The sequence below is a fragment of the Dreissena polymorpha genome, chromosome 1, assembly GCF_020536995.1.
Source record: "Dreissena polymorpha isolate Duluth1 chromosome 1, UMN_Dpol_1.0, whole genome shotgun sequence".
Lineage (NCBI taxonomy): Eukaryota > Metazoa > Mollusca > Bivalvia > Myida > Dreissenidae > Dreissena > Dreissena polymorpha.
The window spans coordinates 132,208,114-132,229,949 of record NC_068355.1 but is presented as its reverse complement, the minus strand read 5'-3'; the positions used below and the strand labels follow the sequence as shown (position 1 = coordinate 132,229,949).

Sequence of the window (21,836 nt, the reverse complement as noted above, 5' to 3'; positions counted from 1 at the left end):
CTATAAAGTCAGGCAAGGTTTCTTTTCTCATAAGCCGACAGCAAAGGCGCTGTCTGGTCAGGAGCTACTCTGACCGCTATAAAGTCAAGCAAGGTTTCTTGGTCTCATAAGCCGACAGCAAAGTGGCAGTCTGGTCAGTAGCCAAGCTGGCTGCATATGGCATAATACCCATTTTTTGCATGACATGGCTCCATTGTCATTTTTCTTTTTAAAAGTGGTTAAACATGCTGAATTAAAAATAAATTATCTGTAATTAATTGTATTTGTTCTATTCAAAGGTCGACTCAAAAGAACAACTCAAGAAGGTGTCAGGTATCAAGCTGTATAACTACAAGTATAGCAAGGATTACGCAGACCATGTCGGCATCCCAGAACACCGCCGGCGGGACACTGGCGTCATCGCCCAGGAGATACAGGAAGTCCTCCCAGACGCCGTGATTGACACGGGGGACGTGAGGTTTGAAAATGGAGCTGAAATAAAGAACCTGCTGGTTGTAAATAAGGTATAAATGGACTATCAATATGCATTATCAAAGATATTCAAGGCTTTAGAAAAATCCCTCTAATCTAGTTGTATAAATTACTCTGACCAATATATGATTGTTTCAAAATCACTTTCCATAAAAATTATACACTATAATTATTGAAATGTAAGCTTCAAGGGGTGGGCATTGTTTGAACATATGGATAAAACTTTTTTTTCGAAGTTGTAGAGATCTGAATGACAACTTTTTATGTCTGCTTATCTAATGCAACAGTTTACGAAAATTTTAACATTCTTTAGGTTCCAGTAAGATATGTTATGCTCATGCATTAAGCTTGATTTTTTCCAGACTGTGGGTTGTATGTAATGGAATCGAATATATATTCACCACATGCCATTACTTATCTTGTACTTCACAAAAATGATAAATCTGTAATTTCACAATTAATACACCTCAATCTTTATATAATTGGTTGTCCATCTGAACAAAAAGTTAGTCTAGAATGTAATGAAACATAATACTCTAATGTTGAAATAACGTTTAACATTTGTGTTTCATAACTTTGCTCTCAAAACGTTGACAGAACATGAGATATTTTTTAAAGTTATAAAATATTTAATAAATTCAAACATAATTTCATTTTTAAAGTAAACATCAAATGTGATACAGGAAATATTTATGTAACAGTTTGATAATGATGATTACATAATTTTTATGCAACATTCCCAGACCATTGTTGAAACGGTTTGTAGATACATACCCAAAATAGAACCAAACTCTTGTGATATATGTGCTAGCTGGGGTCATGACTCCCAGTGAAAGGAATGTATATACTGTTACTGTGACAGTTATGTAAGAGATGAACATACCTATGCCTGTGTAAAGTGTAAAACTTCTCTACCCAACTGCCTAATAGATCAGTAAATCCCAGTCAATTTCAGACCTGTTTACTTCTACTGATTCGCCGTAGTTACTACGGATTATTTGGCTAAACTACGCACTACGGGTTTGTACTGAAAAACTACGGATCCATCGATGAAATGGTCAAATTTCAGATTTTAATTGTACTTTCGGTTATTTTTCGGTCTAAACGGGTAATTTATCAATCATAATCATTTTGGCGCTTGCGTAGTAAAAAACGTTGAAATTCAAGCCCCCCTGGGAACGAATGATGATCGAGCTTGTCGAGTCGTCACCGAACTGACTTGCGCATTGGTTCGCAAATTTAGCCGAATATATACGATTTTACGTTGCTATCCAGTCTACACATCTCTCTTTCTATTGCGGAGAATACCGACGAGAGTCGATGTATCGGGATTGAGCACGCCTGTTTTTACACACGTCGAAGATGGCGGCAAGCAGACAATAACTTGCGATTAACGGCGAAAATAATAAATACCATTCAAATTAACAACGGATAATATCATATGGTCATCAGGGAATAATGTAATGCGTGTGTCAATTAACGCAACATACTACGTTTGAGATTTAAAAAAACAAATATTTATCAGAAATCTGCGCAGTGAATGTGCGTCACGGAAACGAGTGTTGGAAAATTGGAGTTTAGTATACTCACAAAGTTAGAGCATTTATTATAATAAGATGAGTATCATTCGAAAATGGAAAGAGACAAATATGATTCTATTTATATGTTAGTGGATCTGTGTATAATCAGATTCATATGCATATTCTGCTTTATTATGTTTGTTACGCTGTACAGTTCAATGAAATAGCATTGAACTGAGGTTGTCAAGTGCAAGATATTGAAAGGTAAACAAATAAAATATATTATTCTAACTCCATTTAATACATCATTAACACAACAAGAACACTTAAAAGGATGTTTGTCAATATTTGTTTATGTTTTCCCCTCATGATATTTAATTTAAAAAAATACTGAATTAAATTAATAGCTAATCTTTAGGAGCTTATGATCAAATGGTGTATTTAAGAATCTATAGATTATTGCAAGTTTAATGTGCATGTGGATGGATATTATCTAAATATTGTCTTCATTTTAAGAAGACATTGAAGCAGCACTTTATAATATAAAATGCTGTCAAAACATGCACTTAAAAACAATTTTAATTTTGTTACTTATATTCATATGTATAATGCTTAATGTCTACAAATTTCATGGTTTATCGCGCTATTTTTTCCAATTTCATGGTTTATCGCGCTAATTTTCCCAATCCAAATGGCACAGGCTGTTACATCAAAGCAAAAAAAAAATCACCTAACAGATGTTATTATTAGCAAGTAAATTCATCTAATGCTTTATGTACCGTTAAACTGATATGTGACCCAGTCATGGTGTTTTAATGCTCAAAATGATTGAAAAGTTTAAAACTACTGACAACAGCCCCAAACTACTGAGAGATGCCCTCCATACTACTGAGAATGCATCGGTAGGGTAAACAGGTCTGCAATTTACTCAACAAAACTTGTATACAAACATAAGAGTTCAGTTAAAGACTTCATTAAAAGTAAGGGAAAATTAGTTTTTTTTGTTGAGTCTAGATAGAAAAAGTTAAAAATCACCTACCATATTATCACTTGATTGATTTATATTTTGACTATAAAAAAAGCCATTTTTCAACAACAAACTTTATTTTTCACCAGGACCGTATTTTCATGGAGAATGTTGGTGCCGTGAAAGAGCTGTGCAAGTTGACTGACAACCTTGAGGTGCGAATAGATGAGCTTGAAAAAATGAACAGCAAACTCTCAAAGCTAAAACGCTTCGACAGCCTCAAGTCCACTGTGAGCTCCAAGTCTAGCTGCAGTACTGCAACCGTTAGCAGGTATGGTGGACTCTTGTGTTGCTGAAATAATCATTCTGGTTAACAGAGTTAAATGCATGTGCCCAAGGTGTTCTCCTAGATTAGCCTGTGCTCACTCTTTTGGCTTAAAGTGGACTTTATTCCGAAAGGATTTTCTTTAAACAAAAAATTAAATAAAAGAAGAAAGTGTTGGCCATGATTAGCCTGTGCAGACGGGTAAACTGCAAGCACTTTACAAACAAGTAACTAGTCCAGGTTTTCATTTATCGTGTCTATAATAATGGTACAAATATACATGAATAAAATTTTTTGAGGTATCTTCAATGTGTTTGGAGTGGTTGTTTTTCTCTTTAGAAAAGCGTTTGCCATGAAACACACAGTATTTAAGCTCTCCAAAATATTGGAAAAATGGAATAGTCCAGAACATATTATAAATATTCAGTAAATATACAGTGAATTTTGACTAAAATTTCTAAAATTGTGTGTGTTTTTTTCTTGTTAAATAATAATTTTGTAGACGCTACTAAAAATAACATCACCACAGTACTATAAAATAATAACATAATAATGACAAGGGCATGCAAGTATCAATCCATCCGTGTGCCTTCATTTACAGCACAGCGCCCCCAAGGAAATCTTATACGTCATCCTCACCGGAACACAGGACTCAACCTAAGTCACATCACAAGTCCCACCACCACTGCAGCAAGGCTGCCCCACCCCCGCCAGTCCCCGCCCCCCATCCCCAGGGCTGGTGCAGCAACAGGTTCATCCAGATCACCATTATCATTCTCATCTGTGTCATGGCATTCTGGTGAGCAATTAGTGTTTGTTTGGAGATAATAAAGTTTACATATATTTTTTTAACAAATTAAGTTTAGCGCAAATTGAGTTGTTAATTCTAATTACAAATGGTAATAATTTAATCTTAAAAGGGAGGGTAATAATTTAAAATGCAAAGGGAGGTAATATTTTTAACCACAATGGAGGTACACATTTAAACTTCAAAGGGGAGTAATAAATTCAATTACAAAGGAAGGAAATTTTAACCACAACAGGAGTTCATGGTTTCTGTGTTCGTGTTGCAGTCTCATTGCAATTACCATATTGTACATCCTGGAGCGACAGAAGGACAACCAGGGCCCCGCGGGCACAACCATCAACAACCATTTCCATGGCAACAGGTAGGCTGGCTTTAACCCTTTACTGATACACACTTTCATGCGTTTGTGGTCCCTTTGAAAATCACATTGAATTTAAGACCTTTCTATCTAAATTCATGTTATAAAGGCTTCATTTTAAAGCCTGAGATACTGGTAAGCAGCAAACAGACCGAAGCCTGAACAGATTACCAGTTAATCTCAGGCTGTTCTGGTTTTATGCTGGTTGCATATAGCCATTGTCACTTTGCTTCTGAGCAGGAAATGGGGAAAAATGATTTTTCTTAATCAGAACTTCATAGCTATGCTATATTTAGTCAATTCTATAATAAAAAAAAATACAATTTGAGAATAAAAAATCTGACCTGAACATGCATTGAAAAAAAAAGATGAATTGGTTATGTGCATATAGATAGAAGCGGTTCATTAGTTGCACAAATTTTCTGTACATTTTTTTTTACTTCATTGTCATGTATAAGTATTTTATTCTTCATTTCGTCAACTGTATTTTGTGAAAAAATAAGGCATCATGTAACTGACATATTTATGTAGAAAAGATATTATTCCATTGTGAATAAAAATAATAATAATGAGCCTTGCTTTGCGAAAAGGGGGTTTAATGCAAGCGAATAAAGTGTTCTCCCTGATTATGCTGTACAGTCCCACAGGCTAATCAAGGACAACACTTTCCACTTTTAATATATTTTTTGTTGAACAAATGACTCATTGTAAAAAAAATCAAGTTTAAGGGGAAAGTGTTGTCCCTATTAAGCCTGTGTGGACTGCACAGGCTAATCTGGGACGTCACTTAACACACATGCATTTATTCCAATTTCCTCAGAGTGCAACTGATACATTTGTGATATGTGGCTACTCATTTGTCTTGCAGTGGTGGGTCTACAAATATGACAGATATTCCACCAAAGACATCTAGACCTACAATTATTCCAGAGGATCCCACAACAGGTATACATTGGCAGCTCCGTACAGCTGTATTACTCTTTGATAAACATTCCTCGTTCTATCCACATGCATTAAGCCCAGTTTTCCCAGAGCGTTGCTCGATTATTAACAGTGATGATCAGTTATACTTAAGTTACTTAAATTAAAGAAGTCGGTATGTCCTGTCGTGGTAAATTGTCAGCCAGGCTTCTCCTGAATTGTCAGTTTGAATTAGAACACATTAAAAAATATTCTCTCTTTCAAATAATCATGCCACTATATCAAATGATCTCCCGCTGATTGTGCCTCCTGTTTCAGTGTCGGTTGAGAGAGGAGACCCGCCTACGGTACTGGCCCCCTGTGAAACCTCGGCCACGCAGCAGTGCACCAAGCAGTGTCCCTGTACGTCACATGATCAGGGGGTGGACGTGACCGGCTATATAGCCTTCCTGCATGACATCCAGCGCAGGAAATACCCACCTGATGTACCATACGCCATCGTAAGTTCTACAATAGACTCTGACATAAGCACAGTCCAAACACCATTGTAAGTCTTTCAATAAACTGAAATCACCCTCAGTACACCATCGTAAGTCCTTCTTGAAATAGACACTGAAATAGCACAGTCCATATGCCATCGTAAATCCCTCAATAGACACTGAAATAAGCACAGCAGGTACGCAATTGAAAGTCCTTCACCTTACATCATCAAAATTCCTTTAATAGACTCTGCAATAAGCGCAGTAATGCTGTTGGTCGACTAACTTGCAGGCTTTTTAGATTTGATGCTGTTTGCTGTTAATCAGAATCTTAAGGTTGGAAATGAAGCCTTAAAAACTTGAATCTATTTAGAAAGTAAGTTAATTTAATTAGATTTTCTAAGGGCCATCAAGTGCGTAAAAATGCATATCAGAGCAGTAAATGTTACGTTTCTGTGGAACCTTTTGCAGATGGTTTCATTTATGTCTCTGTAGGAAACAACAAGCAAGGAGCCTATGCCTCTTGAGAACAGAACAAGCAAGGACCCCATACCTGAGGTTATTATTAACCCATTGAGTCAGTACCCAGAAGTGAAGGTGCCCTATGAGATACACACCGCAGAGGGAAATAATGAGCCTGCAGGAGGCCCTTACAGGGTCTACAGAAAGAGACGGGACACCCCACAGGGTACGGGGTTTAGTTTTACTTACTGGGTCTACAGAAAGAGACAGGACACACCGCTGGGTACGGGGTTTAGTTTTACTTACAGGGTCTACAGAAAGAGACAGGACAAAGCGCCAGGTATGAGGTTTTGTTTTACTTACAGGGTCTACAGAAAAGGACGGGACACACCACCGGGTATGGGGTTTAGTTTTAATTACAGGGTCTACAGAAAGAGACGGGACATTCTGCAGGGTACGGGGTTTAGTTTAAATTATCCCATTTGAAGAATTATGGCCCCAGGATACTTGTTATTTGTATAAATTTAAACTTATTTTTATTATGCCTCTTTGATGGGCAAAATAAAATCTTCACCAAGTTTAATTTCCAGCCTAATTGCCCCATTACTTGAAATTCCAATTAAATTATCTAAATTTGGACTGTTTAGCATAATATGTTCTCAGTTTTACCCCAGTCATTACCAAACTATGAAAACAAAAACATATCAAATTAAATCTTGCTCTGGGAACACTTTGCTTTGCTTTAAGAGTCGTCCCTGATTTGCCATGCAGGCTAATCAAGGATGACACTGTATTCCTATAATATAGGCTATATTGGATTTTCATTTAGAGTCTGCACAGGCTGATTTGGGATGACACTTTATGAATGTCCATTCAGCCCAGTTTCTTAAGGACAAGACTACATTATTACATCTCAGACAGTTTTGTTCTTGGATCCTCAGAGTTATGGCCCTTGATTTATAGAAATTTGTCCTTTTTGACATCAATTTTATGGAGTGCTAATGCTTAACCAACGTTTTTTATTATATCTCCACAATCGTTTATGCATGCATTTATCATAGATTACTTTTACACCATATAAGGTTGAACCTGTTTAAACCAACTGTTTTGAAACCTTTATATAATATTTTTTTAACCAGGTTTTCCGAAGGAAAAAACTGGTTATTAGATTGGCGAATGCGGGCGGGCTGGCTGGCTGGATGGCTGGCTGGCTGGCTGGCTGGCTGGCTGGCTGGCTGGCTGGCTGGCTGGCTGGCTGGCTGGCTGGCTGGCGGGCTGGCGGGCTGGCGGGCTGGTGGGCGGGCGGAACAAGCTTGTCCGTGCCATAACTATGTCGTTCATTGTCAGATTTTAAAATCATTTGGCACATTTGTTCACCATCATTGGACGGTGTGTCGCGCGAAATAATTACGTCGATATCTCCAAGGTCAAGGTCACACTTTGAGTTCAAAGGTCAAAAATGGCCATAAATGAGCTTGTCCTGGCCATAACTATGTCATTCATTGTGAGATTTTAAAATCATTTGGCACATTTGTTCACCATCATGGGACAGTGTGTCGCACTAAAGAATCACGTCAATATCTCCAATGTCAAGGTCGCCACGACTAAAAATATATTTTTTTTAAAACAAACTTACAAAGGGGGTTTATTTTGTTTGTTCATTTCAAAAGTTCAGTTTGAGTTTTCTCCCTTTATCAGATTTTTTTTTCACAATGAAAACCTGGTTTTGTGACAATTTTGTCCCTTGTTTACTGTTTATGGAGTGCCAAACCAAACTGTTTTGGTAAAATCTTCATGTTCATTGAAATTTATCTTAGATTTCTTTTATACAAATTATATAAGGTAAACCTGTTACAAAACAGTATATTTAACCTAAATAATATTTATGTGTAAATTTGTTATCATCTGCCCTTTGCATGTACATTAACACATTTTTTGAAACCAGTTCTATTTTGGTTTTGATAATTTCTGATAGCAATTTATGTTTATTTTCAGGATTCCAGCTAGCTGGATTCCAGTTAAACTTCTTGGCTGAGATTACAATTCCAGAGTTGAATTTCACGCTGAACAATTCGTATCTGGATCCTATGTTTTCCATGGACAACAACATGACGTACAATATTCCTTACAGCCAGTATTTTGACAGTCAAACGCAGTACACCCTAAGCTTTACGTACGTGGTTACAGAAAATAAATTCACATGTTTTTTTATAAGTTTTGGTGTTTCCATGAAGCGTTACTATGATATGTTGTTGCTTATGATCATACAGCAGTGTCTTACCAACATGAGTTGAATGTGGTATGCAGCCAGCTGGCTGGTCTAGAGCTACCCTGTCTGCTACGAGTTGAATGTGGTATGCAGCCAGCTGGCTGGTCTGGAGCTACACTGTCTGCTATTAACCCTTCACCACTTAGATACGTATTTTGACGCATTTGTAGTTCCTTAGAAAGTTTAATTTAATTTAAGAACTTCATACAAGATTCATATTTTAAAGCCATCAGATCCAACCCTAAGATACTGATGTGCAGCAAACAGCATAAAACCTGAACAGACTGCGAGTTACTCGCAGGCTGTTCTGGATTCATGCTGTTTGCACATGGCCATTTTCAATTAACCACTCTGAGTGGTCTAATTAACTGGCAGGGTAGCTACTGACCGGCCTGTTCAAATGTGCAGGCTGGTCTGCCCATGTATGGTATTCTGCCAATTTTTGCATAACGTAGGTCGCTTGTATTCCTACCAACAAAGTTTTCATAGAAAGCCTAAGGCTTATTTGAAACTCTCTCAAGTCTGTTTCCTGGACCTAGAACCAGTACTTGGTGTCAATTTAGGAAGTCTAAAGAACACTCCCACAGTGTGAATCGAACCTGTGACCTCCCGATCGCTAGGTAGACACTATATCCACTACACCACTGCCACCTCTAGATGTATATTTGAGTCACTGTGTTGGTCATTTGTGATAAATTTGCAAGATATTTACCTCTGTATTTCTTAAAATATTTAATATAATATTAAATAACAAATTGGAATTGCTGCCATGTAATATGTTATTAATGTGTCAAGCAACTACCTTTATATTTCTCTAGCGATGAAATTGCTTTAACTTTAATTGTCACAACCATGTTCAGTGATTCACTTGCTCCCAGGTTATGGCTGTAACACCTATGATAAAGCTCTAGCTTCATTATGAGTGCCTCGTTCTGGTAAAGGAGGGTGTAATGCATGTGCTTAAAGTGCCATACTGGATAAGCCTATGCATTTTGCTAATGCTAATCTTTGATAACACTTTCCACCAACATTGGATTTTTGCTAAGTATAGACTTCCTTGAATCAAAAATACCATCAAAGTGGAAAGTGTTATCCCTGATTAGCCTGTGCATACTGCACAGGCTTATCTGGGACACAACGCACGTTCAATAAGCCCAGTTTTTCCAGAACAAATCTCATAAGTTTCCTTTTTTTTCTCTAATTATTCACACTTATTGTTGGCAAAACTGTTCAAACACTAATTTCCTGTTTGCAATGTCAAACAAAACTTATAATTGCTATTCATATTAAGCATGTTATGTTAAGACTTGTAGTTGCAAAGTGCTCAAGATCAGTATTTGATTGTTGCGTGTTTGTCTTTCACTCATTATGGCATGTTTGTCAGTCACATACACTTTCTTGTTTGTCAGCTACTCATTGTTACACGTGTATTGCAGTGTGGCTTCAGGACAGGAGGTCCACTTGTGTCGGAATGGCCACGAGGAAGACTGTACTGGCAACAGCGACAGTGAGATCCCAATGGCTCCTATAGCTCTCCAGGTAGGAAAATAGTAACCTGAATAAGAGCCACGCACTTGGAAAATAGGGTTAAATGCATTTTTATAAAGTGTCGTCCCAGAAAAGACTGTGCAGTCTGCATAGGCTAATCAGGGATGACACTTTCTGCTTTATTGGATTTTTGCTAATAAGAAACCACCTTATAACAAAAAACAAAAATGACCTTTAAAGTGGAAAGTGATTTTCTTGATCAGCCATTGCACTGGGATGATACTTTGCGCACATGCATTAACACTTTCCCACTCAGAGCCAAAGTGGAAATGGCTATGTTCAAACAGCATAAAACCAGAACAGCCTGCGAGTAACTCGCAGTCTGTTCAGGTTTTATGCTGTTTGCTGCTCATCAGTATCTAAGGATTTGGAGATGAAGCCTATAAAACTTGAATCTGGTAAGAAAGGTCTTAAATTAAATATAACTTTCTTAGGCACTACAAATGCCTGAAAATACGTATCTAAGTGGTCAACGGATAAATAAGTAAAGTGGTTAATAAGTGGTAAAGGGTTAAAAATGTATCTAATTGGTAAAGAGTTAAACTATATTTATCCAAAGCAAGGCTCATTTGTATGAATAATATTGACTAATTCATGGATCCCCCATGGCTTCAATCATTTGCCAAATTATTCTAGAATATAAAAATGTATTCTCCTTTTTTCTTATTAATTAGGTTTTATGAAAACAGCTTAATATGAACATAATGTTATTTAGCAAATTTTGCTAATCTATATTCATTTGCTTACTTGGCAGATGACAGCCTTAGCCCTGATAGTGCAATTGTTGTATTTACTATTGTATATATAGATACTTTCTGCAGACAAGACTGTGTTGTGCTTAACTGATATTATTAAGTTTGTAGAAAGAATATAATTTTAGTCAGTTAATTATTTAAAGTATGTGTGTTTTTTTCTTTATATGATTTATACAAATTAAATAAACGCAAGTTCAGCAAATTGTGGTCTCGAAACATACGTGAGCATGGCTTTACTGTGAAAATGGAGTTCCTTGTTTTTAGAAACTGTACCAATAATCTTCAATTTGTAAATGTTTGATAGTATTATACAATCAGGATTTATTTCAAAATTTACTGAACTTACAATTTTATAGGCAGTCTTCAAAATGCCCGAATAACAGTGAATACCGGTATGAAATTGATTGGACTTGACAAGATTTCCACTGTTAAATTAAATTGAGGTTTATCTTTGAATGTCTTAATTAGGAATTATTAGTTTACAAATCAAAGCAATGAAATACTTTGGTGTCAAATGGAGAATGTATGATTAATTTCTTTTAATTCCAAATAATTATGTAAAAAAATCAGTTAAAAGTTGATAGATAACTTATCTTGAAATTTTGAATTGAAATTTTTATTGGATTTCATGTTTTTCAGTGGAAGTTACCAATAGGCAGATTTAAGACCAGCTTTTTACGGTTCAAGGTCACAACAGAGGTTGGTATTTTATTACATTTAAATAAATGTTATTTGTGATAAAAATTCATGAAACATGGTGTTTAACAGCTTGTATGTTTTTTTGCCTATTTTTCTTTTCATTAAATATGATCTTGTTTGATTAAGAAATAATCCATGGGTAACCGTTGGTTATTGCGGTAATAACCAACGGTATGGAGTTCCGATGCGTAGGAATTAAACCACGAGGGCGTAGCCCGAGTGGTTTGATAACAAGCATCGGAACGACATACCGTTGGTTATTACCGCAATAATCAACGGTTACCCGTGGATTATTTCGATTCTAACACAATTTCATTAATAAGTTTTCCGCGAAATAAAGGTTATAAATGAGAATTATATTAACCGAACGTCCTCCACTTTTCCGCAAAAACGTGACTTCACCACAACAATTACAATCAAATGACGTCGTCTTCATTCATAAAATGTGCACGGACAATCAAAGTGACGTCACTTTAAACAACCGTTGGTATATCGGGGTAATAACCAACAGTAGTTTTCCTTCTTTGTATATAGAAAACAAGTCACGTGCCGTGGTAGAATACAGTATCTCTTATTGTGTAACTATACAATTTTAAATATGAGATGTACTTTATTTAAGTGTACTTATTCATTTAATTTAATTATATAAATAATTAATTATAAACATTTTCTCTCATAAATGAGGCATACATCTTTCAGATTTTTATATTACCAATTATATCAATAGCATCAAAGCATATCATTGTTATTCTAAAACAATAAATTCATACGTTTTTTTAATTCCTTATCTAAGATGTGAATAATGACATTTAGACAACACAAATATTAAACAAGACTTGAACAATATACACGGTCTTAACACAGTGAATTAACATGGCCATGGGATTTGTCACAAAATAAAAAATATTGCAGATATAATTGTAATAAATAAAATGATAATATGAGTATAATGGCTGTTGGAAGTTGTTAAAATTGGCAGAATTGCTACATGCACAGTCTGTTAACATTGTGGAACATTTGATATGAGACTGTTTCAGCCAATAATTAGTACGTCTATTAGAAACGCATCAAATTCAGGACTCAGTTTTAGAAAAAAAATAGTTGTGTGCACATATAACATATGAGCCTCACTCTAGCAAAGCAGGGTTTGATGCAAGTGCCTAAGGGGGCTAATCAGGGACAAAACTGGATTTTTGCTAAGAAAAAACAACAACAAAAAAGTGGAAAGTGTTGTCCCTGATTAGGCTGTGCAGTCCTCACAGGCTTATCTGGGACAACACTTTACGCACATGCATTAAGCCACTTTTTCTCAGAGCGCAGCTTATATATTTCTTGTTCATTATTTTAGGGTATGCAGAACAACAGGATATGCAATGCCCCAATTGGAGAGGACGCCACTGAATATAACCTGCTCTTTACTCGCATTTGCCTCAACTAGTTTCCACTGCAACCAAATGCATTAAGATTTAACTGTTACACCATTGTGGCTTTAATGAAAGTGTGACTTACATGGACATGCCAGTAATATTTAAGGATGAAGAATATTAGGTTTGGATTTATTGTATATGTGAAGGTGCAAAGGTGGTTTAAGTTAAAATATTAGACAATGACTCATTTTAGAGCTCTTTAAACTGTGGACTATTATTTTTTTACTGTGAACTATTATTCTTTGAAATGATAAACGTTTTCTTTTAACTGTGAACTTTTATAAAGCCTCTGATTTCCTCATACGAGATCAGTCGGAGTTAACAAGGAGCTGACTATTTGTTTGTGTGGATACGTTTTAATATAATGTTTTCACAATATTTTGTTATTATTTTGTGTTGTGCTTCTATTGTTTGTAGTTTGAATGCAAAGTAATTGCTGTCTATATGTTTTAACTGATTTCAATATTTTCAAATTTGATATAAAGACTAATCACTATTTTCAAATTTGACCTTGAGACTGTCATCAATATTTTCAAATTTGACATTAGACTGGTATCAACATTTTCATATTTGACCTTTAGACTGGTTATAATATTTTCATATTGACCTGAGTCAGGTGATTTAGAAGTTATATTTTAATTTTGTTAATTATATATGTATACTATATCAATTTATATTGCGATGCTATTTTCAATTATTGATAAACTGTTTTTATATGGTTTAAAAATAAGTGTGATGTAAATTATATTTTATTTTGTGAATGTTAATATAAGAGTGTTGTAAATTGTATTTTATTTCCTTTGCTTCTGAAAGTGCTATTTTGAAATGTTGCACACAAGTATTGCTTAAATTAAGTTAAAACTTACTTTTGTGATGATTGTAAGTTACCAGTTGTGTTTGTAAACTTATTATTTTGTGTTTTTGTTATTTCTTTAAATCTATTGCTTCAGTGACCGAATGGGCAAAATTAAATGATATTTACTTCATGTTGTTAATGATCTCATCTTGATTTTATTCATTTTCGATGTGTTACCATCAACAAATGTTTGACCATACATTTCATTTTCTTAAATTTCTTATTACCTTTGACTAAATGCGATAATCATGTTACATGTATTGTAAAAGTTGCATACTCATAAGTGCTTTATGACACAAATTGATAATTTTTGAAAGACAACATGTCTAAATAGTGAAGGTTCCTTTGCATATTCCCCTATTTGACATCACATGTTGAACTTATAAAACCTTTTTTGGCTATACATGTTTTGTATAAAAAAATAAATAAAAATACAAACACATCTTTCTAGTTTGTTGTAAGACTGTTTTCCGTAGCAATCATTTTACTGTTTATTATATCCATTAATAATTTGTTCAAAATATGATATCATTATCATATTTTATCAAACCACCTGATTTAAAACTGAACTAAGAAACATAGCGTCCCACACTTAGCAAGTACAATACTGTTAACTCATTCCCACTCAGAAGCAAAGTGAAAATGGCTATGTGCACCCTTCCCAAAATAAACTACACTTTTTACCAAATACGCTTAAAAAAGTGTATTTTTTCTGCGCTTTTTACTAAAAGTGTATTTATTCTGCACCTTTTTCATTAGTAAGTGCACTTAAGTGCATTTTTTCTGTATCTTCATTTTCTTCGAGCGTATTTTTCTGTACTTTTTTATCTTAGAAGTGTATCTTTTTCAAAACAAGTGTATCTTTTGTAGACAAAGCGTATCTTTTTATGCAAGAAGTGCATTTTTGTGCATTTAAGTGTATCTTCTTATTTGTCAAAAAAATACGCTTTCTGTACAAGTGTATCTTCTTATTCAGAACACTATAGGAAATAACTGAAGTTAAAGGACAGCAATGTCTTTAATAGCAGGCTATTACTGAACTTTTTCTTATCTTCACATGATATAAATGGTCTTATTGTTGAAATTTGTCTGCTCATAAAATTAAACAACCCACATAAGTGTTTTTTTTAAAGTTTATTCAAAACATGTAATACGCAATATATTACTATGATGTGAGAAATCATTAAAATAAAAATGTAATAATTACCTATCTATCTATTTTGTATCTGTCTGTCTGTCTATTCTAATCAATATTAAAAAAATATCTGGTTAAATAACAATTATGAATTAAGTAAATAAATAACACTTTCCAATAAATTGAAATAAGTGTAAATGTTCTGTCAAATACAAATATGTTTAAAAGCAATATTTTCAGCTGTTGCCATTCACATTCAGTTTCATATGATACCATCATATCCATTTTCTTAATTTGCAATAAAATAATAAGATGCCAAACATGACCTGTGTTACATAAACAGTCAACAAAATAACAAGACAATACCTAAAAACACCCCTTTTCACACCACTAACAATAAACAGATAACAATCTGTCAGGCATTCAGAGTTAAACAGGGTACTGATTATCTAGGGGCAGATAATGCTACTGATAGGGGTTGCCCAGACGGGTGCTGGATGTTTCGTGCCACTACCAGTTCGTGCCACTGATATTTGTGTAGGAGGGCATTGGACATTTCGTCCCACTGATAATATATAGGCGGATAGGTGTGAATAATACCGTATAGAAGGTGTGAATCATAACAGGAAACTTTCGCACCTTTGATTGTTTCATCTGTTCAATGGTAAAACAAGATTGTTTTACTTCATGATTGTTTAAGAGTAAATTCACATGCTTAATATAATACATTAACAAAAATTACACAAAACATTTTCAATACATTGACATTAACCATATCAGAAATTAATGCATACATACATTTTACCAATATCTAGATTTATTACATAAATATATTGAAACATTTGCAATAAATTGACATTAAAGGGGCCTTTTCACAGATTTTGGCATGTTTAAAAGTTTGTCATTAAATGCTTTATATTGATAAATTTAAACATTGGATATAAAAAGCTTCAGTAAAAAATCAAGAATAAAATGAAAAAAAAAAAAAAGGTAACCCTCAGCAGGGCTCGAACCACCGACCCCTGGATTCCTGGAGTAAAAAGTCTGCCACTTAAACCACTCGGCCATCCTTCCGGATACAATGCCAGATGTATTTTATTCTTTATATAAGCAATCATCGTAGATTCACAAAATATGACGACAACAACAGAACTCTCCAAATTATTAATTCGTTTCGCATTGCAATGCTTTGTTATTTTCGGGTTATTAAATCGTCAAAAGATGCATATAATAGTATTACTGTTTCCGAACAAATAGCATAACTAAAACGAAAATTAGCGAATCTGAAACAACTTTTTTCAATTTTGTCAATTTACCCAAACGTGAAAAGGCCCCTTTAACAATATCAGAAGTGAATGTATACATACATTTTAAAATGTTTTAATACACATTTACAAAAGTACACAAATATATAAACAAAAATACAACAGCATACTATCCTATCCTATACATACACAAATCAGATATACAATGGCGCAACAGTAGGACGAGCACGTAAAACCCTAGGTCGGGACGCCCTGCTCGACCGTTGATTCTGCGATGCCACCCTGGAAAAAAGAAATATGTTTTGAACTATGATATATATTAGATTTTATATAATAATATTTAAATTATAACTATCAATTAAAAATATCATATATTAGTTTTTATATGATAATATTTAAATTATAACTATCAATTGAAAATAATATATTGCTTAATTATGCTATATATGCAAAAAATACCTTCAACGTCGTTGTTCGTTCGAACCGTCTGGCGATATACGCTCCCATTGTCTGGTGTCCACATCGAACCTCGGATCCACGTCCGTTGCATGTACATCACCACATTCAGTATCGGACCTCCGACCTCTTCAGCCTGCAGCTTCAGCTGTTCGAAGGCGGGAACGATGTGCTCGCACGGCAAATACGGTAAGGACATCAGTTTCCTTAAGAAGAGGAACTTGTCGCCCTTTGCCGAATATGCCGTGGCGAGGCCCTCGTTCACCAATTTTCTGTACACGCGCTGATTTTAATGAAAGACACATCCTCATGTTCATGTTATTTTATTATTTATGTATATAGTTCATACAAATGAAGCATAAAAAATAACAGCTCTTCACGTTTTAAATTTATTAAAAATAATGAACATAACGAACTATGCACAAATGTTTTTATACTAACAATAAATCATTTTATTTTTACAAACACATACACATGATGCATAAAACAATAGCAACATTTTATGCTTTATATTTATTAAACATAATGAATAAATCATTTTATTTTTTGTTATTTACTAATTATAATTGTCAACATTGTTGTAATTTTCAAAGTTAATATACACCCCAATATCATTCACACCTTTACAGCATTATTCACACCTATCCGCCAATATATTATCAGTGGGACGAAACGTCTACCTCTTTTCAACACAAATATCAGTGGCACGAACTGGTAGTGGCACGAAACGTCCATAAACCGCCCAGACATAAGGCTGGAATGAGGTATAAGACTTTTGATTGGTTCAAATTTTTGCACAGGAAATTATTTGAAAACAACAACTTTTGAAAAACAAGATGGTTTCAGCAATTGAATATTGAGCTAAATTAAATTAACATTGAGACTTATAATAGCTCTGCAAAATGTATTGAAATACTGTCAGCATGAAGTTTTGTGTGATGAAAACAATGTGTTTTTACTACAATTTGGAAATCAACAATAAGTTTGTTGGAAAAGAGGTTCAACTGTGTTTTTTTTGGAATACTGAAGAACAGGTTTGTACTGTCATTTCTTCATCATTTTTTTATTTAGTTTATTAAATTAATTATGATCATTATTATATTTATGTATTGTCACTGGAAAATGTAAATTGATAAGTTAATGTTTTGCAATTTAAAGGAAAAACAACACAATTTGAAGCAAATATAGATAAACATACACATGACAAAGTGTAAATGTTGTGTACAGTGAATTGTTGTGGTTGTGTTTTATTTATGATTATTGTCATCTTTATTGTTATTTATAGATATTTCTGGTTATTACTGAACAGATTTCTTTCCCTCATATTTTAATATTGAAGGTTAAACTCTTGCCCCAAGAGCAAAAGGGGTTATCATACTACCTGATGTATGGACTTTTACACCAGGCTTTTACCCTGCACGAGCTGGCCAACTTGAGTGGAACTGAAGTGGGCAAACCTCGCCCTGTCCATGAACAAGAAAGCTGGATTTGTTGAGAGGTAAAACTATACAGGTTATTGCATTTTATAATCGTCACAATTCTGACCAATGTGACAAATATTTTTAGAGTATGAAATGTGATGAAAGTAAATTACAAGCTTTGGGAAATTACCAATTGTAAATATTTTGTCAAAACTCCTTTTCTTTTTTTGGTTCCAGAGTATCATTAAAGCTGAAATCCAGCATGAAACCAGGGAGGTGAAGGCCATCGCACAGGCCATGTGCCGACTTTTCACTCCCCACCAGCTTGTGACTTGCTCCATAAAGGGAGCAACAACTACAACGGGGTCACCAAGACCAAGCCTCCCCCCTGCTGAGAGAAATGCAATCATTGGTACTTTTTCTTCATCATAAAAATTTAAAGTACCAGTTACCCGTATAGAAATTCAATACACAACCTACAAATATTTTTCAGATCACTTACTGTTTACAGTTGCATAAATGATAATTATATTACATCATTTGTGAAAAGGGGGAGTTTTTATTATCCAAGTGACAGTTAACAATGTTTTTTTTTTAATTCATGAAGACAGGATTGAAAACTCTGTCTGTCTCTCTAGTCACTGTCTCCAGGACAATCAGTTTTAAACTCATTTGTGTTGACTTCCTTAATATGCAAATATTTAAACTCTTTTTCTGGCTAGAGTATTTTATATTTAAGAACAGATTTTGTTTTTTTTGGCATGTTTTTAGTCAATTATATTTTTTCAGATGTCATAGCCAAAACCTTTGACAAGCCTCTGGTGGATGTTGAAGAAAAGATGAGAGGTTGTTTAAGGCGTCTGCGGCTGATGCACAAGTAGACTGAAGTCTTTGTAAATAAAATGTGCTGTTAAAATGATTATTTAACCATTGTTTTCACTTTGTTATATAGATTTGCACCTGTTGTAACAAAATTAACTTATTTTTGTGCTCCCGGTAGGGTCTCATATAGCAGTTGAACTGTCCGTCTGTCTGTCTGTCTATCCATCCGAAAACTTTAGCATTGGTCATAACTTTTGCAATATTGAAGAAAGCCACGAAGAAAGTATGGGGACAGGGAAACATGTTGTTAAAAATGCCTGATTGTATGCTGTGATTTCGTTGAATGTAGATATGTTATTTAATGTTAATAAATATGTTTATTTACTAAGTTTATTTGCTGTACTTGTTTCAGTTCATATTTAAACTGGTCACTTTTCATATCCAAATGAATGTATCTTTAAAATACTCATTTTTCAAAGATACACTTAAGTGTATCTTTTTCTATCTTAAAAATACTCGTTTTAAAAAGATACACTTGAGTGAATTTTAAGTGCACTAATACGCTTAAAAATACACTTGAGCGTATCTTTTATAAAATACACTTGAGTGTATTTTAAGTGCACTAATACGCTTTAAAATACACTAGAGCGTATTTAAAAAAAAAAAATACACTTGAGTGTATTTTAAGTGCATTAATACGCTTAAAAATACACTTAAGCGTATTTTTTATAAAATACACTTGAGTGTATTTTAAGTGCACTAATACGCTTAAAAATACGCTCGAGCGTATTTTTTATATAAAATACACTTAAGTGTATTTTAAGTGCACTAATACACTCAAAAATACGCTTGAGCGTATTTTTTAGTATAAAAAAATACACTTGAGTGTATTAATGCACTTAATTTACGCAGTTTAAATGCAGTCATTTCAGGTTTTATGCTGTTTGCTGCTCATCAGTATCTAAGGCTTGGAAATGAAGTCTTTCAAACTTGATTCTAATAAGAAAGGTCTTTAAATAATTGTAACTTTCTAAGGGAAACAAGTGATTGTTCTGTTGTCTTATTACAAAGAATGTGATCTTGAATTTGTTAACTGTGATGTTGTTAGTCATACAAGAAAAATAGTGGAGAAAATAAATATAAATAAGTTTTAAGCCTGGCTCAACAAAAAGCCAAAATTGACAAGTAATATTACATGTTTAGACCGGTGTGTTATTATAAATTTCAAATCTATAGGTACAAAGACTTCAAATTTGCCATCACATTACAAAGTAGAGATTGTTAGACACATTTCACATACACTTACATTTTTCTCTCATTTTGGCTGTTCAATAAATGCTCGAAATATCCATCCTGTTGGTCATAATCATTATAATACTTCTTATATTTCATTTTAATATTTTATTTACTTACTCTTTTATTTAAAGATTTTTCACAGATTTTGGCAGATATTGAAATTTGTCATTAAGTGCTTTATTTTGATAAATGTAAACATTGGATCTAAAAAGCTTTAGTAAAAAAAGCAAGAATAAAATTAAAGAAAAAGAAAAAAGTAACCCTCAACTGGGCTTGAACCACTGACCCCTGGAATAAAAGTCTAATGCTGAGATAACTCGGTCATCCGTGCTCATACAATGAGTGATGTATTGTAAACTTTATATAAGCAATCCGTGTAGTGTCACAAAATATAACGACAATAACAGAACTCTCCAAATAATTCAATAGTTTCGTGTTGAAACACTTTATTATTTTCATGTTTTAAATCGTAAAAAGATGCATATAATGGATATTTTAGAGCATTGGAAAAGTTAAGTATTATTGTTTCCTCACAAATATCATAACTGCAACAAAAAATTGTGAATCTGAAACCTTTTTTTTATATTTTGTCAATTTACCAACATATGAAAAGGTCCCTTTAATAAATTATTGTGATGAGAAAATACACTTAATAGACATTTTTTCCAATATTGCAATAATATTCACATGCTTTTACAAGTAGAGTGTGACGATGTTCAGTCATGTTTCATTGATAATTACATGTTTTTGCATGGAAATACCAGTTTTATATTGATTGGGTCAATCCAATTATGTATCATTGTATCTTGATAGGCATAAACAGTTAATTTCATTTTTTTAATTTCGATGCTTGTTTAAGTTAGTGTCCTTCATCTTGGAAATGCAAGCAAACATCAATCAATAAACAAAATAGATCTCTGATGAAAGTTACACAATTTCATGAACTATTACATTGTATATTGTTACAGTCCCATTCCTGGACTAATGCCTGTAACTATTTAAAATGCGTTAAAATCAGATAAAGGAGGACACTTTGGGACTTGTACATTTTCTATTTTCAGTTTTGTATGCACTGCATGAATGCTAATTATTTACTCTGGTGGTTTTTAAACACTTGCTATTTAAGCTGCGCTTAAATGTAAATGAAAATGAATTTCAAACTCCTTATAAGTGTACAATTTTTAATAATTGTATTACATAGCATGTAATTTTATCACCAATATGTTCACCTTCAAATGCAATGGGCAGACATTTAACAGTAAAGCTGTTGTTATTAATTGGTGCATCTCGTTTATTTTGGAATTTAAAAATCGATTGTTTCATGATCAATAAATGATATACATGATATAAGTGACTTGTTAACAGTTTGGTAAAATAACGATTTTCTTAACGATTGCCATAGTTTCAATAAACCATGTGTGCATTATGTTTCAACTATTGTAAAAAACACTCCAGACTAATAAAAATGTTAAGCATGCAGCCTCAATAATGAATAATCATCATTCCAAGTTGGTAAAATAATAAACGTATGTAAGGCATCCCTCGATAATTTAAGTTTCCTTCATACCTACTCTAG

General features: G+C 33.8%; 1 protein-coding gene and 1 long non-coding RNA gene across 5 annotated transcripts in view; both read left to right on the top strand.

The window, feature by feature from the left end:
- Nucleotides 1-14,307, top strand: part of LOC127850404 (myelin regulatory factor-like) — a 114,896-nt gene extending 100,589 nt beyond the window's left edge. For all 4 annotated transcript variants that reach the window (XM_052383430.1, XM_052383448.1, XM_052383437.1 and 1 more), the window contains 11 exons: nucleotides 279-503; nucleotides 3,108-3,289; nucleotides 3,885-4,082; nucleotides 4,357-4,452; nucleotides 5,318-5,394; nucleotides 5,689-5,870; nucleotides 6,345-6,537; nucleotides 8,307-8,484; nucleotides 10,017-10,119; nucleotides 11,523-11,582; nucleotides 12,931-14,307. In XM_052383430.1, coding sequence (XP_052239390.1) covers nucleotides 279-503; nucleotides 3,108-3,289; nucleotides 3,885-4,082; nucleotides 4,357-4,452; nucleotides 5,318-5,394; nucleotides 5,689-5,870; nucleotides 6,345-6,537; nucleotides 8,307-8,484; nucleotides 10,017-10,119; nucleotides 11,523-11,582; nucleotides 12,931-13,020 — 1,584 coding nt within the window. In that variant the 3' untranslated portion in view covers nucleotides 13,021-14,307. The remainder of the gene's footprint in view (nucleotides 1-278; nucleotides 504-3,107; nucleotides 3,290-3,884; nucleotides 4,083-4,356; nucleotides 4,453-5,317; nucleotides 5,395-5,688; nucleotides 5,871-6,344; nucleotides 6,538-8,306; nucleotides 8,485-10,016; nucleotides 10,120-11,522; nucleotides 11,583-12,930) is intronic.
- Nucleotides 14,308-15,511: 1,204 nt separating this feature from the next.
- On the top strand, nucleotides 15,512-19,352 carry LOC127850499 (uncharacterized). Its single transcript, XR_008035325.1, has 3 exons — nucleotides 15,512-18,219; nucleotides 18,380-18,554; nucleotides 18,932-19,352. It is a non-coding gene; the product is annotated as an uncharacterized LOC127850499 (long non-coding RNA).
- Nucleotides 19,353-21,836: the final 2,484 nt, after the last annotated feature.